At 34.7% G+C, this 18,676-nt stretch overlaps 2 protein-coding genes across 2 annotated transcripts; both read right to left on the bottom strand.

The window, feature by feature from the left end:
• Positions 1-7,559: 7,559 nt before the first annotated feature.
• LOC105140507 (alpha/beta-Hydrolases superfamily protein) lies at positions 7,560-8,933 on the bottom strand. The gene is made up of 4 exons (XM_011047370.1): positions 8,306-8,933; positions 8,084-8,163; positions 7,853-7,923; positions 7,560-7,737 (listed from the first exon to the last, which is right to left on the bottom strand). Exons 1-4 carry the CDS (start codon positions 8,931-8,933, stop codon positions 7,560-7,562), a joined length of 957 nt encoding a protein of 318 aa, XP_011045672.1.
• Positions 8,934-12,568: 3,635 nt separating this feature from the next.
• LOC105140506 (probable disease resistance protein At5g63020) lies at positions 12,569-15,644 on the bottom strand. Its single transcript, XM_011047369.1, has one exon. The coding sequence runs from the start codon at positions 15,450-15,452 to the stop codon at positions 12,840-12,842; it is 2,613 nt and encodes an 870-aa protein (XP_011045671.1). The 5' UTR covers positions 15,453-15,644; the 3' UTR covers positions 12,569-12,839.
• Between the last annotated feature and the right edge of the window lie 3,032 nt (positions 15,645-18,676).

The raw sequence follows: 18,676 nt of genomic DNA, 5'->3' as shown, positions 1-18,676 counted from the left end.
GGCTGTTCTAGCTTTAAATATTTAGCTTTGATTCTGAATAATATTAATTAACAATAGAAAGAAAGATAGTTAAATAAAGACTTTGATGAATTAAACTATAAATTTTCTAATACTACAAGCTTGAAGCATGTACAATGTTTATTTTATTACACTAATGAAAATCTAAAACATTTCTAATACTACAAGCTTGAAGCATGTACAATGTTTATTTTATTACACTAATGAAAATCTAGCATACCATCTAATTAACCTAGCTACTTACCGATTTCATTTAAGAATTAAGAGCTTACGAGAAGCGGTGCACCATCTAGCATAATAGGCATGGAGGTTAGGCCAGTCAGAAGATGGGCTATAAGTGAAGTGGTGCTCATTTAAGAATTAAGAGCTTACGAGAAGCAGTGCACCATCTAGCATACCATCTAGCATAAGAGGCATGGAGATTAGGCCAGTCAGAAGATGGGCTAGATGTGAAGTGGTGCAGCCACAGAGACAAGACCTGCTCCTGCTCTTCTTCATGTTCCAGCATCTCTATCATCTCTTCCAATGTTCTCTCTAGTTCAGCCCTTTCTCTCACGCTGAGGACTGGTGCATCAGTGCCATTGCTTGCTCTACATAGTAATGGCAGCCAAGACATCATCATCTTCATCATCGATTGCCTTTCCTGTTCTCTTTGGCCTTCTTCAGTTTCATCAAGTCCCAACTCTTTGGCTTGTTTAAACAGGAATGCTGAATAGAATTTCAAGCAGTTAAACACACTCATAGTATAAATTTAAACAAACTAAACACAGAAGAATCAGCAAGCAATTAGTAAGTCTTTGGAGCAACCAGTTATGAATACGACCACTTGACAATAATATCACTACTAGATGCGATGAGGGCTAAAAAGATGATAGCAGTGGGGGATAAGGGAAGGAAGGTACACAGATTGTTGGCCAAAGAATACAGAGGAGGGAGTAAGGGTGAGATACAGGGTGTGTTCCGAAACTTAAGGAATTTGTTATATCATTATAATTTCATGCCCCTGCTTAGCAACAGAAATGCACTATATATAACAGTTTCTTCCTTCTTACGATTCTAGAGCTTGTGCTCTTCAGCACTAAGCTTTTACAATTGAGTATAAAAACGCACAACTACGATTCTAGAGCTTGTGCTCTTCAGCACGAAGCTTTTACAATTGAGTATAAAAAAATTAACTATAACTAAAATGTTTAAAACGCACCGTTTGACTTAACAGAAAATTAAATTTCCCTCCCTTAGGTTATTTATCCCATCTCTATGAGTAACAATTACCCTTCCTTCAAATGGAGCTTGCCTTAAGGTCAAATTGAGGAAATCGGTGAACCAAACCGTTAACAAATTCCCAGGTGGCTTCTATAGGTGTAAGACCCGCCCAGTGGACAAGCATTTGAGTGGCTGCTTAGTGATTTGGTTTGACCATTCATCATTCCAAGATAGCTTGAGGTTAGAGAGGGGGTTCAACTGGTAGGGAATGTAGAGTGGAGAGGACCTCTATATTTCCCGCCTTCTTCTTTAGGAGAGACACATGGATTACTGGATGTATGGTTGCAGAGTTGGGTAGTTGTAACTTATAGGCTGTAATATTACTTATTCAACTGACAAACAGGACAGTCCCTAACATATTGTCAGACATACTTTTGTTACCCCCTCTAGTAATCCCCATTAGCCACCTTCTTGGCTGTAACAGTAGCTCTAGAATGGCCTCTCACAGCCGAGTCATGGTACAAGGCAATTAGTCAAGTCTGAAAAGTTATATTGTGGCCAACTGCTATCTTTCCTTTTTTGCATAATAAGTGATTAACCCACAAGTAGTGGGAATGAGAATTGAGATCCCTGATTAGCTCCTGAATGATGGCTTGGACAACTTGATCATCTTTCCATGTTGATTTAATCCATAATTGAGGTGGCAATGATAGAAATTATTAAGGTGCTCAGCTCAGCACAAGTTACCTTGAAAAGTGCATCTACAGCAATATTGTCTTTCTCCTTCTTGAATTCAATCTCATAGTAAAAGCCGAGGAGTTGGGTTAGCCACACATACTGGGAGGGACAGGTCACCTTCTGTTCTAACAAATATTTTAAGCTAATATGGTCAGTGCGGATGGTGAAATGCTTACCCCATAAATAGTGATGTCATTTCGTGCCAGCTAATAGAATCACCAGTAGTTCTCTTTCATAAGTGGAGAGAGTTTGTTGTTTAGGTCGAAATGGTTTACTAATAAATGTAATTGGATGGCCTTCCTGCATCAGAACTGCTCTCATGCCCTTGTTGTTAGCATCTGTCTCGACAATAAAATGTGTATGAAGTCTGGTAATGCCAATACTAGTGGGTTAGTCATGATATGTTTAAGCTAATGAAAGGTTGTGGTTGTTGTGTCATTCCATCTATAGGCATCCTTTTGTAATAGCTGTGTCAAAGGCTTGCATATGGTGTTGTAGCCCTTGACGAATCGTCTCTAATACCCTATGAGCCCTAGAAATCCTCTAAGTTGCTTGATGTTGCTTGGAATAGGCCCGTGACCAAGATACTTGACCTGGTTACTAAAAAAAACACATTTACTGGCCTTGGCATACAGTTCATTAATCTTCAAAAGCTCAAACACAGTCTTCAAGTGGCCTAAATGGTTTGATAGGGTGTTGTTGTAGATGAGGATGTCATTAAAGAATACAAGAATAAACTTTCGTAAGTAGCTCCGAAAGATCTTGTTCATCATACTTTGGAATGTTACCGGGGCATTAATCAACCCAGAGGGCATGACTAGGAACTCGTAGTGCCTATTATATGACTTGAATGATGTTTTGTAAACATCCTCATAGGACATTCTGATTTGGTGGTAACCCGATCGAAGGCCTGTCTTAGAAATGATAGTAACCCCAACCAATTTTTTCAATAGCTCGTCGATTAGGGGAATAGGAAACTTATCCTTCACTATGAGTTTGTTTAGTGCCCTTTAGTCAATCCATAGCCGCTAGGACCCATCCTTCTTCTTGACTAGAACTATGGGAGAAGCAAAAGGGCTATAACTATGTTAAATAGTTCCTGAATCCATCATTTCTTGAATCATCCTTTCCACCACATCTTTTTGTAAACTTGAATGCTTGTAGGGTCTAAGGTTTACTGGATCAGTACCTTTCTTTAAAGTTATCTTGTGATTATGGCTACGAGGAGGTGGCAGGTGCTTCAAAAATCTCTTGGTAGTTCACCTGCAAGGCTGCTAACCAGTATTCTAAAGAGCACAAGGTTGTAGCTTGGTGGATATTGGTTGTTCTTCATTGCCTGCACCATCAATACTATGTAGGCTACATAGACTAATTTCAGCTATCAATCTGGTGTTACATAACAGGCCATTGAGTTGCTCTAATTGAATAGTCTCTAGTGTTCCCGGTTTGTCCCCTTCAATACAAACTTCTTGGCCCTGCCATATAAATAATTGTAGACAGTGGTCTTTAGTTTAGCCAGCTATCGAATTTCCAAGATCACATCATAATTTTGAAGGTCTAATATGTACATATCAATCTCGAAGGAAACCCCCTACATTGACTATTAAAAGTTTTTGCACACAAAAGAACAAGTCATGAGTCCTATGTCAACAACTTGTACAATCAAGGCCTTAATGCTAGTGAGTCTGCAATGTAACCTCTCTGCAACTTGGTTGCTAATGAAGTTATGGGTGCTCCCTGAATCTACCAAAATAAACAAGGGTTGTTTTTCCATTCTGCTAGTGACTCGTAGAGTATTCAATCCTACTACCCCTTCTAGGGCATTAGGAGACAAGTGTGGGTTATGAGTTACTTGTTCTACTTCAATCACCCCTTCCCCTTCACTACACTTTTCATCCTCCTCAACAACACACAAGGAGTACAACCTTTTGTTTTGGCAACGATGGCCAGGAATAAATTTTTCATCACACCAGAAACAAAGACCCTTAGCCCTTCTTTCATCTAAGTCTTTGTTTCTTTTTTTTTTCTTTTTTTTTTTGATTTACGTGGGGTGTCCAGGCCAGCTTACGCGCACCACGACTAATCCCCACGGCCCACTGAACATCCTGCAAGCCTAGTGAGCAGGTAAGGCACCGCGGGGGTAACAGGCGTGCATGGTAAGGTTCGAACCCAGGTGCGGAAGAAGGGGACAAGCCCCTCCCACCGCTAGGCCAGAACCTTTGTTTCTAATAGGTCTAGTGGTTGTACTAATTGGGTTTGTGTTATAGGGTAAGGGAGTAGGTAATAAGCCATTGGAAAATCGTTTAGAGGTGTTATTGGAAGATCCTATTAGGCTTTTGTTGTAGTTGGGGGAAGTGCATGGTTTACTTTGATAAGTGTATGCAGTTGGTTAGTAGACAGTGGCAGAGGCAAGGGGGGCTGGCAGGGGCCCCGACCCCTGCAGGAAATTTTTTTCCCAGCCCCCTCCCCTGTAAATATTGTAAAAATAATTAAAAATTTAACTTTATTTCTTTTAATTTTTAATTTGCCCCCCTTAGTTTTTTTTTCTAGCTCCGCCCCTGTTGGTAGATTTATTTATTAGGATTGGAGTTATAGCATTGGTAAATGAGGGTGTTGCCCTGTAAATAGGCAAGAGTGCAAGCTTGTTTAAGATTTTTTGGTTTGAACATTTTGATCAGATTTATGACCTTGACTTTTAATCCTCTAATAAAAATACCAGTGCATTTTTTTCAAAAATCTCTAATCGATTCCAGAGGATGTCAAAGTCCTTGATTTTTCTATTTTAATTTAATGAGTTTTTCTAATGAGCTTCTTTCCCCGCCAAACCTATAACATAAAGCTTCTACATACTCGGGCCATGACACTACCTGTCCCCCCAGACTTCTCATGAAATTTTGGTGTCAACACAAAGTCATTACATCTAGATAGTAAGAGATTAATTTGAGCTTATCATGCTTAACAAACTCTTCTACATCAAAATGCTGATTGCATTTATAAATTCATTTTAGTATATCATCCCCCTCAAAGACAGGGAATTCTCATTTTGGCCTACGTAAGGAATGATAGGGAGGTTTATTGGTTCCCTTAAACTTAGAATGGGTTAAAAAGAAGCCTTGTGTAGAAACTTATATGTGAGAAGATAGTTATGAAGATTAGTGTATGAAATATGTTCTACTCTAGTGGAGAGGGTGGTTACTAGGTCCTGAAATTATCCTCTCAATCTGTGAAATACATAGAGGTTAAGATCTTTCATGAACAATGGCTTGCCGACAACACCAAGCTTATCAAATAACATCTTAGTTTGCTGCATTTTGCCTCAGGTTTTGAAAGATCCATGAAGTTGCATGATTCATGAGGTAAAGGGTGAAGCAAGAGAAGTTTCAAGAGTTGTCCACATACCATGGGATGTCTGGAAATCAATGACAAGATGCACCATTTTAGTAGACAAAGATGATATAATAGCACTCATAATCAATTGACCTTGTTGCTTCCATGGCAGATATGAAAGATTAAGACTAGATAAAGCCATATCAATAGATGGTACATATGCAAGGGGGTATAGGAAAGAGCCATCATTATAGGAGTACACACCCTGGCCTATCAAGTAAGGTTTCATCTGCATTCTTTAGTATAAGAAATTTGTGTTTGATAATTTTAAAGGGATTGTTTGTTGAGTGTTTGATAGAGAAACAATCGTGTGAAAGGGTTTGACTGTTATTGTGAAATTAAAGGAAGGAACCACTACAATAGAGTAGATGCTTGATAAGGCAATAACCAAGATGTTGTTGATGGCTGCGATAGAAAATGAATGTCAAAGGAGAGTGATTCATTGCTAAAAGAAAAAATAGCAGCAGCAGCAGCAACCAATACACCACCAAAAGAAATGATTGTTGCAACAAAAGAAAAGGCCGATGCAACCATGTGAGAGTCCATATTTTAGATGCTTGCAAAGTCTATGATGAAGAGGAATATCAAGTCTACTTTGATTCCAAGTTAGAGAATAGAAGAACAATATAAATGTATGAAATAGTAATAGTTACGTGTATGAGTAGTAACCATCTTTATATATATATATATATAAAGCTTAACTCATAGATAACTATAATATTCATAAAAGATTTAGATTAACATGATATATTCAAATGAATCAGATATATAATTTGTAAAATATCATATATTGGATAGAATATAATTAAGAGCTCGAACTTCTTCCAACTATATCCATAAACACTTGTAAGATCTTCTTATATAGTTGCCAACTTTGTTCTTCGGTGTTATTCAATTAACAATTAATTGATATGAAAATTTAATTATTCATACTTTAATTTGGGTAGGATTTGTAATTAAAATTGCTATAATATCAACTACGTGCTAAGTTATCAATTCAATCAAACCATAGACTTATAACTATTCATCCAAGAATTTAATTATATCTTATCTCAATTTGGGTTTAACAATTATTCCTTCTAGAGTAGGATATTAGGTTAAGTATGTTAATTCAAGTTATAAATATATTTATTAAATCTAACTTAAGATTAATTTGGTATATAATATCTGAATTATAGATTGGATGAGTTCAAAACAACATTAATTTCAAGAAAAAAGGTCAAATAGAGTTTTAACTATATCATAAATAAACCAGGTCAATTTTATATAATTTTTTTTATATAAAATTAAAAAAAAAATTGGTCGGGTTTGAATTAACAGCGAGACCATATAATATTAGGGTTAGATATTAACCTAGGTTGTGGAGTGGAGCTAAAACCCTAGATGTGAATATGTAGAGTGCAGATTTTGTTTAGAATAGTCAGTCTAGCCAGTCAAACAAAGAATAGAGCTTTGGCTAAACTTGCTTGTATTTTGCTTTTCTCTTGAATTGGATGGACGAAACGTTTTTGTAGGTCAACTGCGAACTGGTTTGGTATCATTGTTATTTTTTGTTTTTAAAAACTTTTTGTTGTCAAGTATTTTCATTAATTATCCTAATTTTCATCTTTTCTTTTAGGTATTTCTACCACTATTCCTTATTTTATGTTTTTAAAATCTGTTTGCTAAATTCTAAACGCAATTATAATATTCAATTTACTTCTATTTTTCAATTTTGTCAACTATTTTTTTCCTTTAAAAAATTACACAGTTTAATAATTGTAAACTAATAAGGTGTTTTCTAAAGAAGGGGAAGAAGAAGAAGAAGGAATCGGTGATAGAATTTTCCGTGATGGAGAAGTCTTCAATAGTCCTCCAAGTACATTCACTCCTTGATCATTACATTTAAGAAACAAATATCAGTAATTTCTACTCCAACAGCCTATTGAAATAGCATGTGACAGCTTCCTTTTATTTTCTTTTTACAAGGAAGGGGACATGCTCAAAACCAGCCATGTCAATCACACCAGGACTTGATCAACCAAGATCCACCATGTTTTTTCGAATAGAGATTCCACAACTGATAGCCCACAAAGAACTAGAAAAACATAAGCTATCCAAAAATAGGACTTGAATTCAGAGCCTCCTTAATCCTTGGCCAAGCCTTGACCAATTTTGCAAAGTATAATAGTTTTTTGTTACATATTTTCAATCATCCTGTTTTAAGCAAATGCTCATCCTTGATTCTTGTCATGGATGAAATCTGTCAAGGATCCTGGAGATGGAGATGGAAATGCAGCTGAATCAATGAGGAATGATTTTAAGTGCTTAGCAAATTCCTTGGCCTTCTCTAAATTAACGGCATGCCCTGCATTCTTAATGATCACTAACTGAGAACTTTCTCCCACATGCCTGTAAAAGAGTAGTACAAGAATTTAAACTGTAAGAAAATAGTTGATTACAGGAAAAAAAGACTCAAATTTTCAGAAATTAAAATGCCAAAATCATCATAGAGTTTTGTTTTAACCTTTTCAATCTGTGCCCCAATTCCACAGGGAAGATTTGATCTTTCTCTCCCCATATTATTAATGTTGGCTGCTTTGCAGGGAAAAAAAGAAGAAGAAAGAAACGAAATTGTTTTAAAGATTCATTAACACATCCTTTAGCACCATTGCCTCCTCTGTTGTCAAGTGTCAGAGGCTATATATTGGCACAAAATCAAGGATTTGAACTAGATAGATCAAGAATGGTAAGGAACCTGAGTGATCTTTGGTAGAACAGAAAGGTTTCGACCATGAAGTATGGCTTGAATCAATTCCCTCTTCTCCTTAACATAATCTGTACACATAACCTGTCAGAGAAGAAACATTGCAGACTGTAAACCGAAAGATTATCATCAATGTATCGAAGGGTAATTTTTTTTGTTCATTGGGCCTAACCTACGAAAAAAATTTAATAATTCACAGAAGGTTAGAAGGACTTGCATCAATAAAATCTGTGAGAAAGAAAGACGGTATGCCCATGGCAGGTTTGACAAACGAAAACCGCATCAACTCCCTCAATTTCTCTGCTGTCTGTGGCAACAAAATGCTGGCTGCTTCATCCAAATTTGGAACAGCAAACAAACCATTGTCCATATCCTTTTCTTCCAAGCAAACCCCAGCACAACACAACACAACTTTTTCTATTTTCTCTTGAAACTGTGCAGCCATGCTATACCCCACAAATCCTCCATAACTGATCCCAACAAGATTCATTCTATGCACCCCATGTGCCTCCATTAGCCTCATAACGCATTGAGCCTGGAAAGACTCGGTTCTTTCATGCCTGGATGTGTAGGACTCACCGAAGAAAAGAAGATCCGGAACATAGACATTGAAACGCGATGTGAAGATATGGAGATGCTGAACATATTGCCACATTGCATTGGCTCCGAAGCCATGGAGAAGCAGAAGACTGGGTTTCGATGATTTGATGATTCTTGGTACCCAACAATGCATAATGGTGCCATCTCCCAGATTAGCGGACTGGGCACGAAGACCGGCCTTGGCGAATGAGTAGCGGTAGAACCAATCCCGGGATGCTGTAAAGCTGAAACATTTTGACATCATGTTTCTTGATTTATGTATGAAAATCAGAATATATAATTATGTATGATTATTGAATTCTTGGCTTTCAGTCCTAGCAATCTACAAAGAAAAAAAAATCCGAGATTGTACCTAACGATTTTTTTTTTGCACTAGCAGGATCGAAAACTTGAAATCCTTTGTCCTTTGTTTCAATGGTCAAGCGACCATAAAAAAGTTAGTAAACAGATATATTTGGAAAAGACTCTTCCCAGCAATTCGGAATAAAAAAAAGTGCACAAATTTTAATGCTAATCACAAAAAAATTAAAAAAAAATTATATATTAACCAATTAGATTAGTGATATATTTAGATCATTGGTCAGAATTGCTGGTGATTAAATGTTTTAACGTAAAAAATTTATTTAAGCATTATTAACTTGTTTTCTAATAATTTTTTAATCATTAACTCAAATTACAATATATATTGAATGATATTTTTTTAATATTAATATGAAGATTTATTAGATGATAATTTTTTTAAAAAAATATTAAGACAATGACATATTAGATCGATCCAGATTAACCTGATTAAATTTGTATCTCAGATCATAAGATCGTAGTAACCCTATAAAAAACAAATTAAAATAATTTATGAAAGTCAATTCTTAATCAATCAATTTTAAATGATGAAATTAAAAAAATAAAAATAAAAGTAGAAAAAAAAATAACCTAGTCAACTTAGATTAACTTGTCAAACTCACAACATGGATAATGAGATCGAGATAGCCCGATTGTATGCAAGTAAAAAAAAATTGTGAAACTTAATTTTTAATCAATTTAATGTTGAAGGACAAAATTAAAAAAATAATTAATTATAAAAGAATAAAAAAACAACTTGAATCCACTCGGGTGAACCTATTAATCCTATAACTTGAGATATGAGACTACGATAACTTCATAAAATAAAATAAAAAAGACTACAAAGCTCTTTTTATAATAGATTCAATGTTGAAGGTTAAAATTAATAAAAGGAAATTAAATACATGGGACCAAGATAACTCTATAGAAATCAAATAAAAAAACTATGAAGCCTAATTAAAAAATATTAAACTAAAAAAGAATTAAAAAAATTAACATGCCAAACCAGCAATTCGGGTCATAAAATTAGAATAACTTTATAGAAAGTAAAACAAAACATGAAGATCAAATTTCCAACTAACTCAGTGTTGAAAGATGAAATCAGGAAAAAAAAAATCTTTTAGAAAAAATAGACTAAAAAAATTATCTAAGTTAACTCAAGTTAACTTACTAAATTTGTAATCTATGTCATCAAAGTAAGGTAAATTTGTAGAGATAAAAAAAATTATAAATTCCCACTTCAAATTGATCTAATAATGAAAGTTGAAATTAAAAAAAAATATTAAATTTTTTAGACTAATATATAGCCCAAAAGAAAGAAAATAGAAAAAAACTATGAAATATAATTCCCAAAACAACTTAATATTGAAGGAAAAAATGTAAAAAAATAAATTATTAAAAAATAAAATTAAAAGTGAAAACAAAATATTATTCTAATGAATAATGTTTTGTAGTTGTTGATATAATGATTTAGCTATATCTTTTAATATTTTATTAATTATGAAATATAATTTCTAAAATAACCTAATACTTTTGTAAAAATTGAAAAGTAAATAAATACATAAATAAAAGGTTGATTGTTAAAGGGTGAAAGGTGAATTAAAAAAAAAAAAAAAAAACAAAATACTAGTGACAATGTTTATTTTTGATATTTTAGCCATACCCTTTGATAATTTGTTAATAATTCCATGAATTGTTTCTAATGTGGTCTTTCTACTAATTTTATTATCTCTTATTGCATCATTAGTCAAGAATGCGATTGATACCTTGGATGATGACAATGTTTATATTTACTTTTTTTATTTTATAATGTAATGAAGTATAGCCGAAAATGATGAAAAAATAATAATTGTTGCTCGTGAAGAAAAATTATTTTAAAATTTCTTAAAATGATAATGATGATGATACAAAGTTAACCCGGTAAAAATAATTCATCTTGATTTGACCAATAATTTTTTAATTTTTTTTTGTCCTGGTGAACTCTTTTGGCTTGAAGATTTGACCAATTTTTACACCAAAACGCGCGCACACACATACTTATATATATATGAATGATTGGTGTATTTATTCTTATTCATTAATTTTTAAGATCGAAAACTCCATTGACTTGACAAAACTAAAAAAAATAAGAGAAATATTTTGTATTTAAAAGTATTCACACCCTGTTTCTTTTGATTAGGTTCTAACTGGTGAAGACTTGAATGGTTGCAGTTTGAGGTGGATGGTAAGAACAGATGTGTGAGGTTTTATGATAGGCTAGCTGTTGAATGATGGAAAAAGCAATGGATCCATGCGAGTTCATATTGGAGCTTAACCTGGTGAATTACATCATCAGCCCAGGGAAAGGGCTTGCTTGTGTGTTGGGGATGCGCAAGAACCTGGAGAAGATTCATTTGGACATGTGTGTTGGAGTCAGAGATTGAGATACTATAGGCTTAGCGAAAAACACAAGTAATCTTCGCGCAATTTCTCTCCGAGTTCCTTCAGATTTCTCTCTGCCACTTCTGATGAACAGTTCACTAAGATTAAACAGATGAGAGTCCTGGCTCAGAACTGTTCAGTGCTTGAATCTGTCTGGTCCCTTATCTTCATTTACACAAAATGGAATCCTCAATTTAATTCAGATGTGCCCAATTCAGGAACTCGCTTTAGACCATGTGTATTCCTTCAATGGCGGTGGAATGGAAGTTCATTGTTCAGCTCAGAATCTTGGAACCCGAGAGCATGTCAGATGTCAAGAAATTAGATTAGCGATGCCCTCTACAGCTTGGGAGCCAGTTTCCTCGTTTGTGTATTATGACTAAAAAAATATTGGCGAGTTACTGGTGATGGATTGGGCCCTCTTATTAGGAGATACAAATTGGAATTCTTAGCTGTTGAAGATTGCCCTTAAATTTCTGGAAGAGGCGTTCAAGGAGCTGCAAGATATGAGTCATTCCGGCAAGACTTGTCCTGGATGTATTGAACTTGTATTGGACTCAAAAAGAAAAGGAGTGCGCATGAAATTTATGCAATCTTCAATGCATTTTGTAAGTGATCATCATTTACAATTAGATCAAAATCCTGTTTTCAGGATCTGTTGTTTTATGATTGTTACTACTAGCAGTTGGATTATTTGGCTGTGATTGTAAAATATGTAATCCTGTAATGAATGGACCACCAATTTCTGGAATAGTAGCATGATCCTTGTGGATTTATTATGAAATATCCTTTTGAAACTTCGATTTACTTTCATTTTGAGATTTTTATCACTTGAAAGTTTTGAGAACCTTTACTATAAGGCATACATGTTTTGGAATTGATAGAACTTGTTTGCAGAACTGGTCGGAAGGGCATTCCTAAACAAATGAAATGTCTGACGAACTTTTTTCTATATATGCACATCCATAATGCAGGGCATCTGTCTCCATTGTTATTCAAGGACCTGCAGTTTCAAAAACATAAAGTGGTTTCCGGTTTCGCTTAATTTGTTTTCCTCAGCAGTGTTGAAGGATCTGGACATGAACTCAGTGAGCGAGGATGTTGTCAACACCAGGCTTTGAACACAAAGAAGATACTATCAAACACTCAAACAAACAATATTCAGAATTCAATGAAATACAAGTGGATAAGACTGGATTACAAACTAGGAACAAGAGAAAAAAATGGGGAGATAAAGAAGGAAGGCAGAAAAGAAAAATTACGAACTAAAACAAATTTGCGATTCTGTGCAATATGAAGAAGCGATGAAGAAAATCATTGTTTTTGTAGCTTCATTCTGCCATCTCAGCAGATCTTGCTACCAGTTTTTTCTCCCTGTGTAGTCATTTTACTGACTGGCTCTGCTAGTATCGAGAGGCCGCTTATCCAGAAACGGGCAGTCAACAACTCGGACATCCTTCACTGATGGTAGTGGCAGGGCATTCCAAAAGAAGCTTTTTAGATTTGGCAAGGATAATAATTCGACAGCTTTGAGTTTTGCAAATGGGTTTAAATTTTCCACCAACTCAGGAACCTCAGGCAGTTTCTCAACACTTGCTAATTCTACCAGTTTAGGGCAGTTTGATATCCTAAGAAATGTAAGGTTTTGTGCTAGTATAAGCCATGTCAAGTTACTCAATTTCAAGCAATTTTCTACATATACACTGGAGAGGCTGCGGAAGGGTCTCTCCGTTGTGGCCACTTGGGCAAGGTTGTTGATAGCTTGCATCTTTTGTAGTTCCCCTTCCCAGTCAATCTGCAACTCTTCCAAACTCCCACAATGACAAATGTGCAGAGCATCCAGATTTTTCATATTTGCTAATGATGAAAAATTAACTAGCTTTGAATCATGGAAAAGCTCGAGGTATAGAACTCGAGTAGAACTCTGCATCCCTTGGAAGCTTGACAATCGCTCAAGAGCAGCAGCACTTCTTATGGTGACAGTCAGCATATTCAGTTTTTCCAAGCACTGCAGTTCTTCCACCAAGGATTCGTCTCTCGAAAGAATACAGTCTTCAGCTGCCTGTTCAGAAGAACCACAACGGAACATTCTTAATACATGCATCATCGGGAAGCCAGATATCACTCCGTGTGGTAGTAGATAGAGCGAATGCGTATACTCCAGGTTCAAATATCTCAACTTTACCAATTCATTCAACTCTGTTGGCAACTCCTTTATGCCTGTCCGTGAAAGATTCAGATATTGTAACGAAACCAACTTCCAAACATCCCTAGGCAATCCGAGTAGGGAATTGTTATTTGACAAGTCTAGAACTGTTAGTTTAGGCATAAATTGGAAGAAACCTCTGGAGATTTTTTTCAAATGAATACTACCAAGAAACAAAGTTTGAAGATTGGAGCAGTTTGGTGTTTCTGAAAGATGTTCTATATGATTTGCCATAAACGAAACCTTTCTGCCACCTTCCCATTTTCCAACCTCCGGAGCCTTACTTGATTGAGCTCCAGTTTGCACGAAAAAATTTTGTTGATCCCTTTCAATATCAGATGCTATCCACAAAGCCATATCGCGAATCACATCATGCATTCTCACGCAATCATCTTTATCTTCCAATAAACATGCATGGAGAAGACAACCGATAAAGTGATACCCCCAATTCTCTACCACTTCCCTGCCATCACTTCCATCTAAAATTCCCTCACCAATCCAATAATCTATCAGATCATTTTTATTTATCAGAAAGTCCTCTGGAAAGAGACTACAGTACAGAAAACAATTTCTTATTTTTTGTTTGGATAGATTATCATAACTAAACTTCAACAGAGGGAATACCTCATCTCCCATGCCTGAAAATTTTGAAGCTGATTTCCTTAAGACCTGGATAGCATGACGCCATTCTTGAGGTGTTTTCTTGCAAGCCATAGCCCGACCAATAGTGATGAGCGCAAGGGGCAAACCTCCACATTCACTGGCAACATCTCTTGCGAGTTCAGGAATATCAGGATGACCACCAAGAGTTTGATCTCCTACTTTTTTCCGAAACAAATCCCAAGCATGGTCCCCTTCCAAGCAATTTACCCTCACAGTTTTGTCAGCATCCATCAGGCCGCAAATTTCTTCGGAACGAGTTGTGAAAACTACCTTGGAACCGTTTTTCATATCAGGAAGAGGAACTCCAAGTTTTTTTAAATCAACCCTCTCCCAGATATCATCCAACAACATCACAAACCTTTTATGGCGCAAGGCAGTAAATATGTCCACAGATTTTTCGTCAAGGCTTTTATTCTTCCACAAATCATCAGAACAGCCTATTTTTCTCCCTATGCTTTCTTGAATAGTGTTAAGTTTCAAATCTTTTGACACCACTACCCATATCACAATATCAAAATAATCGAGTGTCTTGAGAGACTCGTTGTTGATTTGAGTCAAGAGGGTAGTTTTTCCGACACCCCCCATTCCATATAACCCTACAATTCCCACCTGTTTTTCTTCTCTCAGGAAGGTCCACACCTGATTGAATGTTGACTCCAACCCCACTGTTGGTTCACTGGGCCTTGGAACTCCTGAAGCCGCAGGAACCCTCTCAGCCACCACTTCGAAATCTCCGTTGGCCTTTAAATCAGCCACATCCCGTAGCCTCTTATCCACTTCTTTGGCAAACCTGTAGCTTGACTTGTAGTTCTTGGAACAGTAACCTCTAAGACACAGTCTTTCAATTTCTTGGGAACCTTCTCTTAGCAATTCATTAGCTTTATCTATAGCAGCTTCTGCCCTTAAAATCCACCTTTGTACCTGGTCTAGCCGCTTCAATTGTTGCTCCTCGTCAACTTTCACTCTTCTCGTCACATCATTACGTAGATCTGTTAGTTCTTCCACTGCAATCTTCAAACCATCGATATTTTCTTTAAGCTTGGATATGTAGACAGCTTTTCTGAAAGCGAAATCCAAGCAACCAGAGAGTAATTTATCGCATGATATGGAGATCGAGCAAAAGTTTCCCATATATTCTTTATCAAGATTTCAGCAAAGTGAGAAATCTGTCAGGGAAAAAACATCAAAAGAGGATGTTTCAGAAGGACACTAGCCTACTTAAGCCCTTTGTTTGGAAACTAAAATCTTACTTATTAGATCATTTTGGCCATTGACTAGAGATTTTCATTGACTTGCAGAATAATGCCACAGATCATTAGTGATCAGGTTTGAGAGAACCCTACGATCTATGAAGGTTCCATATGGGGTCCACAAGGTTGATTAATTAAAATTGTTTGGAAATAATTGTAAACAGCTTGTTAAACTCCTTTTAGTTCATTTCCAACTTGTACCAAAACCAAAAATAACAAATTGAAAACATGCCGATGGGGTATATGCTTTATCCCGTAAGCTTGCACGCCTCGGGATAAAATCATTAATTTGATTTGACCCATCTTTTTATGAAATAAACATAGGTAAATTATCATCGTTATTGTACAATATTTGTAAAAAATATTTTTTAATTAATTTATTCAGAGACACTTTAATAATTAAATTAAAATCAATTTACAAAAAGTCAACTATCTTTTTAATAAAAATTTTTTATTAAAATAAAATTATCATCGTAAAAGCAAAGAGAAAAATTTGAACCTAATACAATTATTTCTGTTTTCTCCTTTTATAGCTTCCAATAACTTCTCTTTCTTGTAAAAGAAAGGTTGACATGTGGACAAAATACATATAATCTATACTCTTGTCAGAATAAAATATATATGATTTATACTTTCATCAAAATAAAATATTTTTAATTAAAAATTTTGTTTGTTTACTAGAAAATAATTTTTTTAAGTTAATTTCAGAAAAGTGAATTCAGGAAAAATGAATTACTTTTTGATGTTTAGTAGTGTAATGAAAAATAAGTTAAAAAACAGTTTCTAGTATTTGGTTATGCCATGGAAAATGAACTGGAAAACAACTTATTAATATTTTATTTTTCTCAAGCTTATTAAAATAATAAGAAAAGAATCTTACAAATTAAATAGTTGAATGAGAATGAAATTGAAAAAAATATATAATTTCATAAATTATCTCAAATAAAATAAATAATAATCAAAATAATAGAGATCAAATCTAAAAAAATTTAAAAAAATAAAATATGAAGAAATTAAAATAATAATAATCTACATTTCATAAATTATTTCAAATAAAATAAGAAACAATCAAAAGAATAAGGACCAAATTTGATAGATAAAAAATTCAATAAAAATGATAAGGAAAAGACAAATAGCAATTATAAAGATAAGGATCAAAGTTAATATAAAAATTAAATTTTAAAAGATGAAATTGAAAAATAAATATTCAAAACAAAATATATATAGCAATTAAAAGTTTAAGGATCAAATTTGATATAATCAGCAAATAATGACATTTCTAAATTTTTCACAACTTCTGAAAAGTGTTTTCCACTCAAATGTTTCAGGAAAACACTTTCCTGAAAACCGAGCTAAATTTTCCTTTGACTGAAAAATGTTTTTCGTTGACCAACTTTCCTAACGGCAAATAAACAAAAAAAAGTTTGGAAAGTAATTTCTCAAAAATCATTTTCTGAAAACAAACATAGCTAAAGAGGAAAACACTTTCCTAGAAACCAAGCCAAATTTTTCTTTGACTGAAAAACATTTTCCATTGACCAGAAAGTGTTTTCTGTAAACACGGGAAAGTTTGGAAAGTGGTTTCTTGAAAACTATTTTCCAGGAAATAAACATGGCCTAAAAGCCCAACCTAGCCAAAAAAAAAAAAAACAGAGAGAAAGATAAAGGCTAGGTTTATTGAGCCGCCTATCATCTCATCCCAATCGGACTAGGTTCAGCCCAACCAAATAAACTTTATAATAATATAAAAAATTCAAATTTTTCAAAGAGCATTTTAAAATATTTATGACCCCTTGCATGTTTTTCCAACTATTTTGCATAATATTAGGTTGTAGACTTACACTGTATAATATAGACTCGATATTAAAAATTGCATCTTTTCATGTTTTAAAATGTAAAGTGGATATTATAATTAGTTTATGATTATTCATTAGGGTTTAGCCAAAAAAAAAAACATAACAATTATCATATTCAGAACATTAGGAATTAGTTATATTTAAGTATCTTTCATCCATCAGAGAGCGTCTAGGCTCAATACTTGGCTATGTCTAGGGACGATAAGTTTGGCAACTCATTAGACCCATAGCCATCTAAGGATAAGTTTGGCAACTCATTAGACCCATAGGCATCTAAACTCAGCACGTGGCTGAGCTCGTGAATGATGGGTCTGACAACTTGTTAAACCTATAGGCATCTAAGCTCAGCATTTGGCTGAGCCCAAGGATGATGGGTCTTAACTTTCTCATGGTCAACTATTTGAAGAGCAATTTCAAACAAACAAACAAAAAGCAATAAACATTGATCTATTAATAGCTCCCCAAATCTTTGTGTATTATATGTGAAAAATTTGAAAAGCCTCTGCCCGTAACAGGTGAGACCTTTTTTGTCTTTCCCATCAGATTTTTTTGCATTCTTCCTAGTATTGTTAGGATCCTTAAATCCAAGGGTTTCTTTTCATTGGTAGAAGGTTCATTTTGGGGAACAAAATGATAGCTAGCACTCAATATAGCACTTGAGTAGACTTCTTAAGACATGTTCATCTGAAAGTGACAATGTAAGGGTTTTTTCTTTATAACCCTAGTTATTCTTATTTTTTCCTTTGCTTTACTTTTACCTTATCTAATCTGTAAAAAAAAAGGAGAAAAAATCTTTTAAATGATCTTTCTTTTTCTACTAGAATTAATGGAGCCTAAAAGCACTAGGCCTAGTTCAAGAAAGAGAAGTGCTCCAACTCTTAACAAGGAGTTCAAGTTTCATTTAGAACATGAAAAAAAAGATAGGAGACATAGGTCCCTCACATTAGGCCTCAAGGTTTGAGGGGATGTTATACTTGCATTGTCTTATGGTAGAGAGGAGAGAAGATCCTCTCATAAGGGCCTATTTACTTCTCCTGCTAGAGGTGCTCAAAAGATAGGGGTCTTGTAAAATTCCCTCATATATCCCATCCACAGACCCTAAAGAGAGAAGGAGGTTTCCTCAAACCCCTAAAGATAACATCCTGATTAGTACTTAAAAGTGCATTTTTATCATGGTTTTATATCATCATTTTGCACTTGAAGTATCAATAACTCATTAACTAAAGTATGATTTATAATAATTGATTAG

The sequence above is a fragment of the Populus euphratica genome, unplaced genomic scaffold, assembly GCF_000495115.2.
Source record: "Populus euphratica unplaced genomic scaffold, PopEup_1.0 scaffold274.1, whole genome shotgun sequence".
NCBI classification, from domain to species: Eukaryota; Viridiplantae; Streptophyta; class Magnoliopsida; order Malpighiales; family Salicaceae; genus Populus; species Populus euphratica.
Note: the sequence above shows the minus strand (reverse complement) of the source record. Positions and strands in the feature narration are given on the sequence as shown.

Coding starts and splice junctions, on each gene's coding strand:
- LOC105140507 (XM_011047370.1), bottom strand. CDS start 8,933: ATGTCAAAATGTTTCAGCTTTACAGCATCCCGGGATTGGTTCTACCGC. Junction 8,164..8,305: donor CACAGATTTTATTGATGCAA/GTCCTTCTAACC, acceptor TTATGTGTACAG/ATTATGTTAAGGAGAAGAGG. Junction 7,924..8,083: donor TTCTACCAAAGATCACTCAG/GTTCCTTACCAT, acceptor TTCCCTGCAAAG/CAGCCAACATTAATAATATG.
- LOC105140506 (XM_011047369.1), bottom strand. CDS start 15,452: ATGGGAAACTTTTGCTCGATCTCCATATCATGCGATAAATTACTCTCT.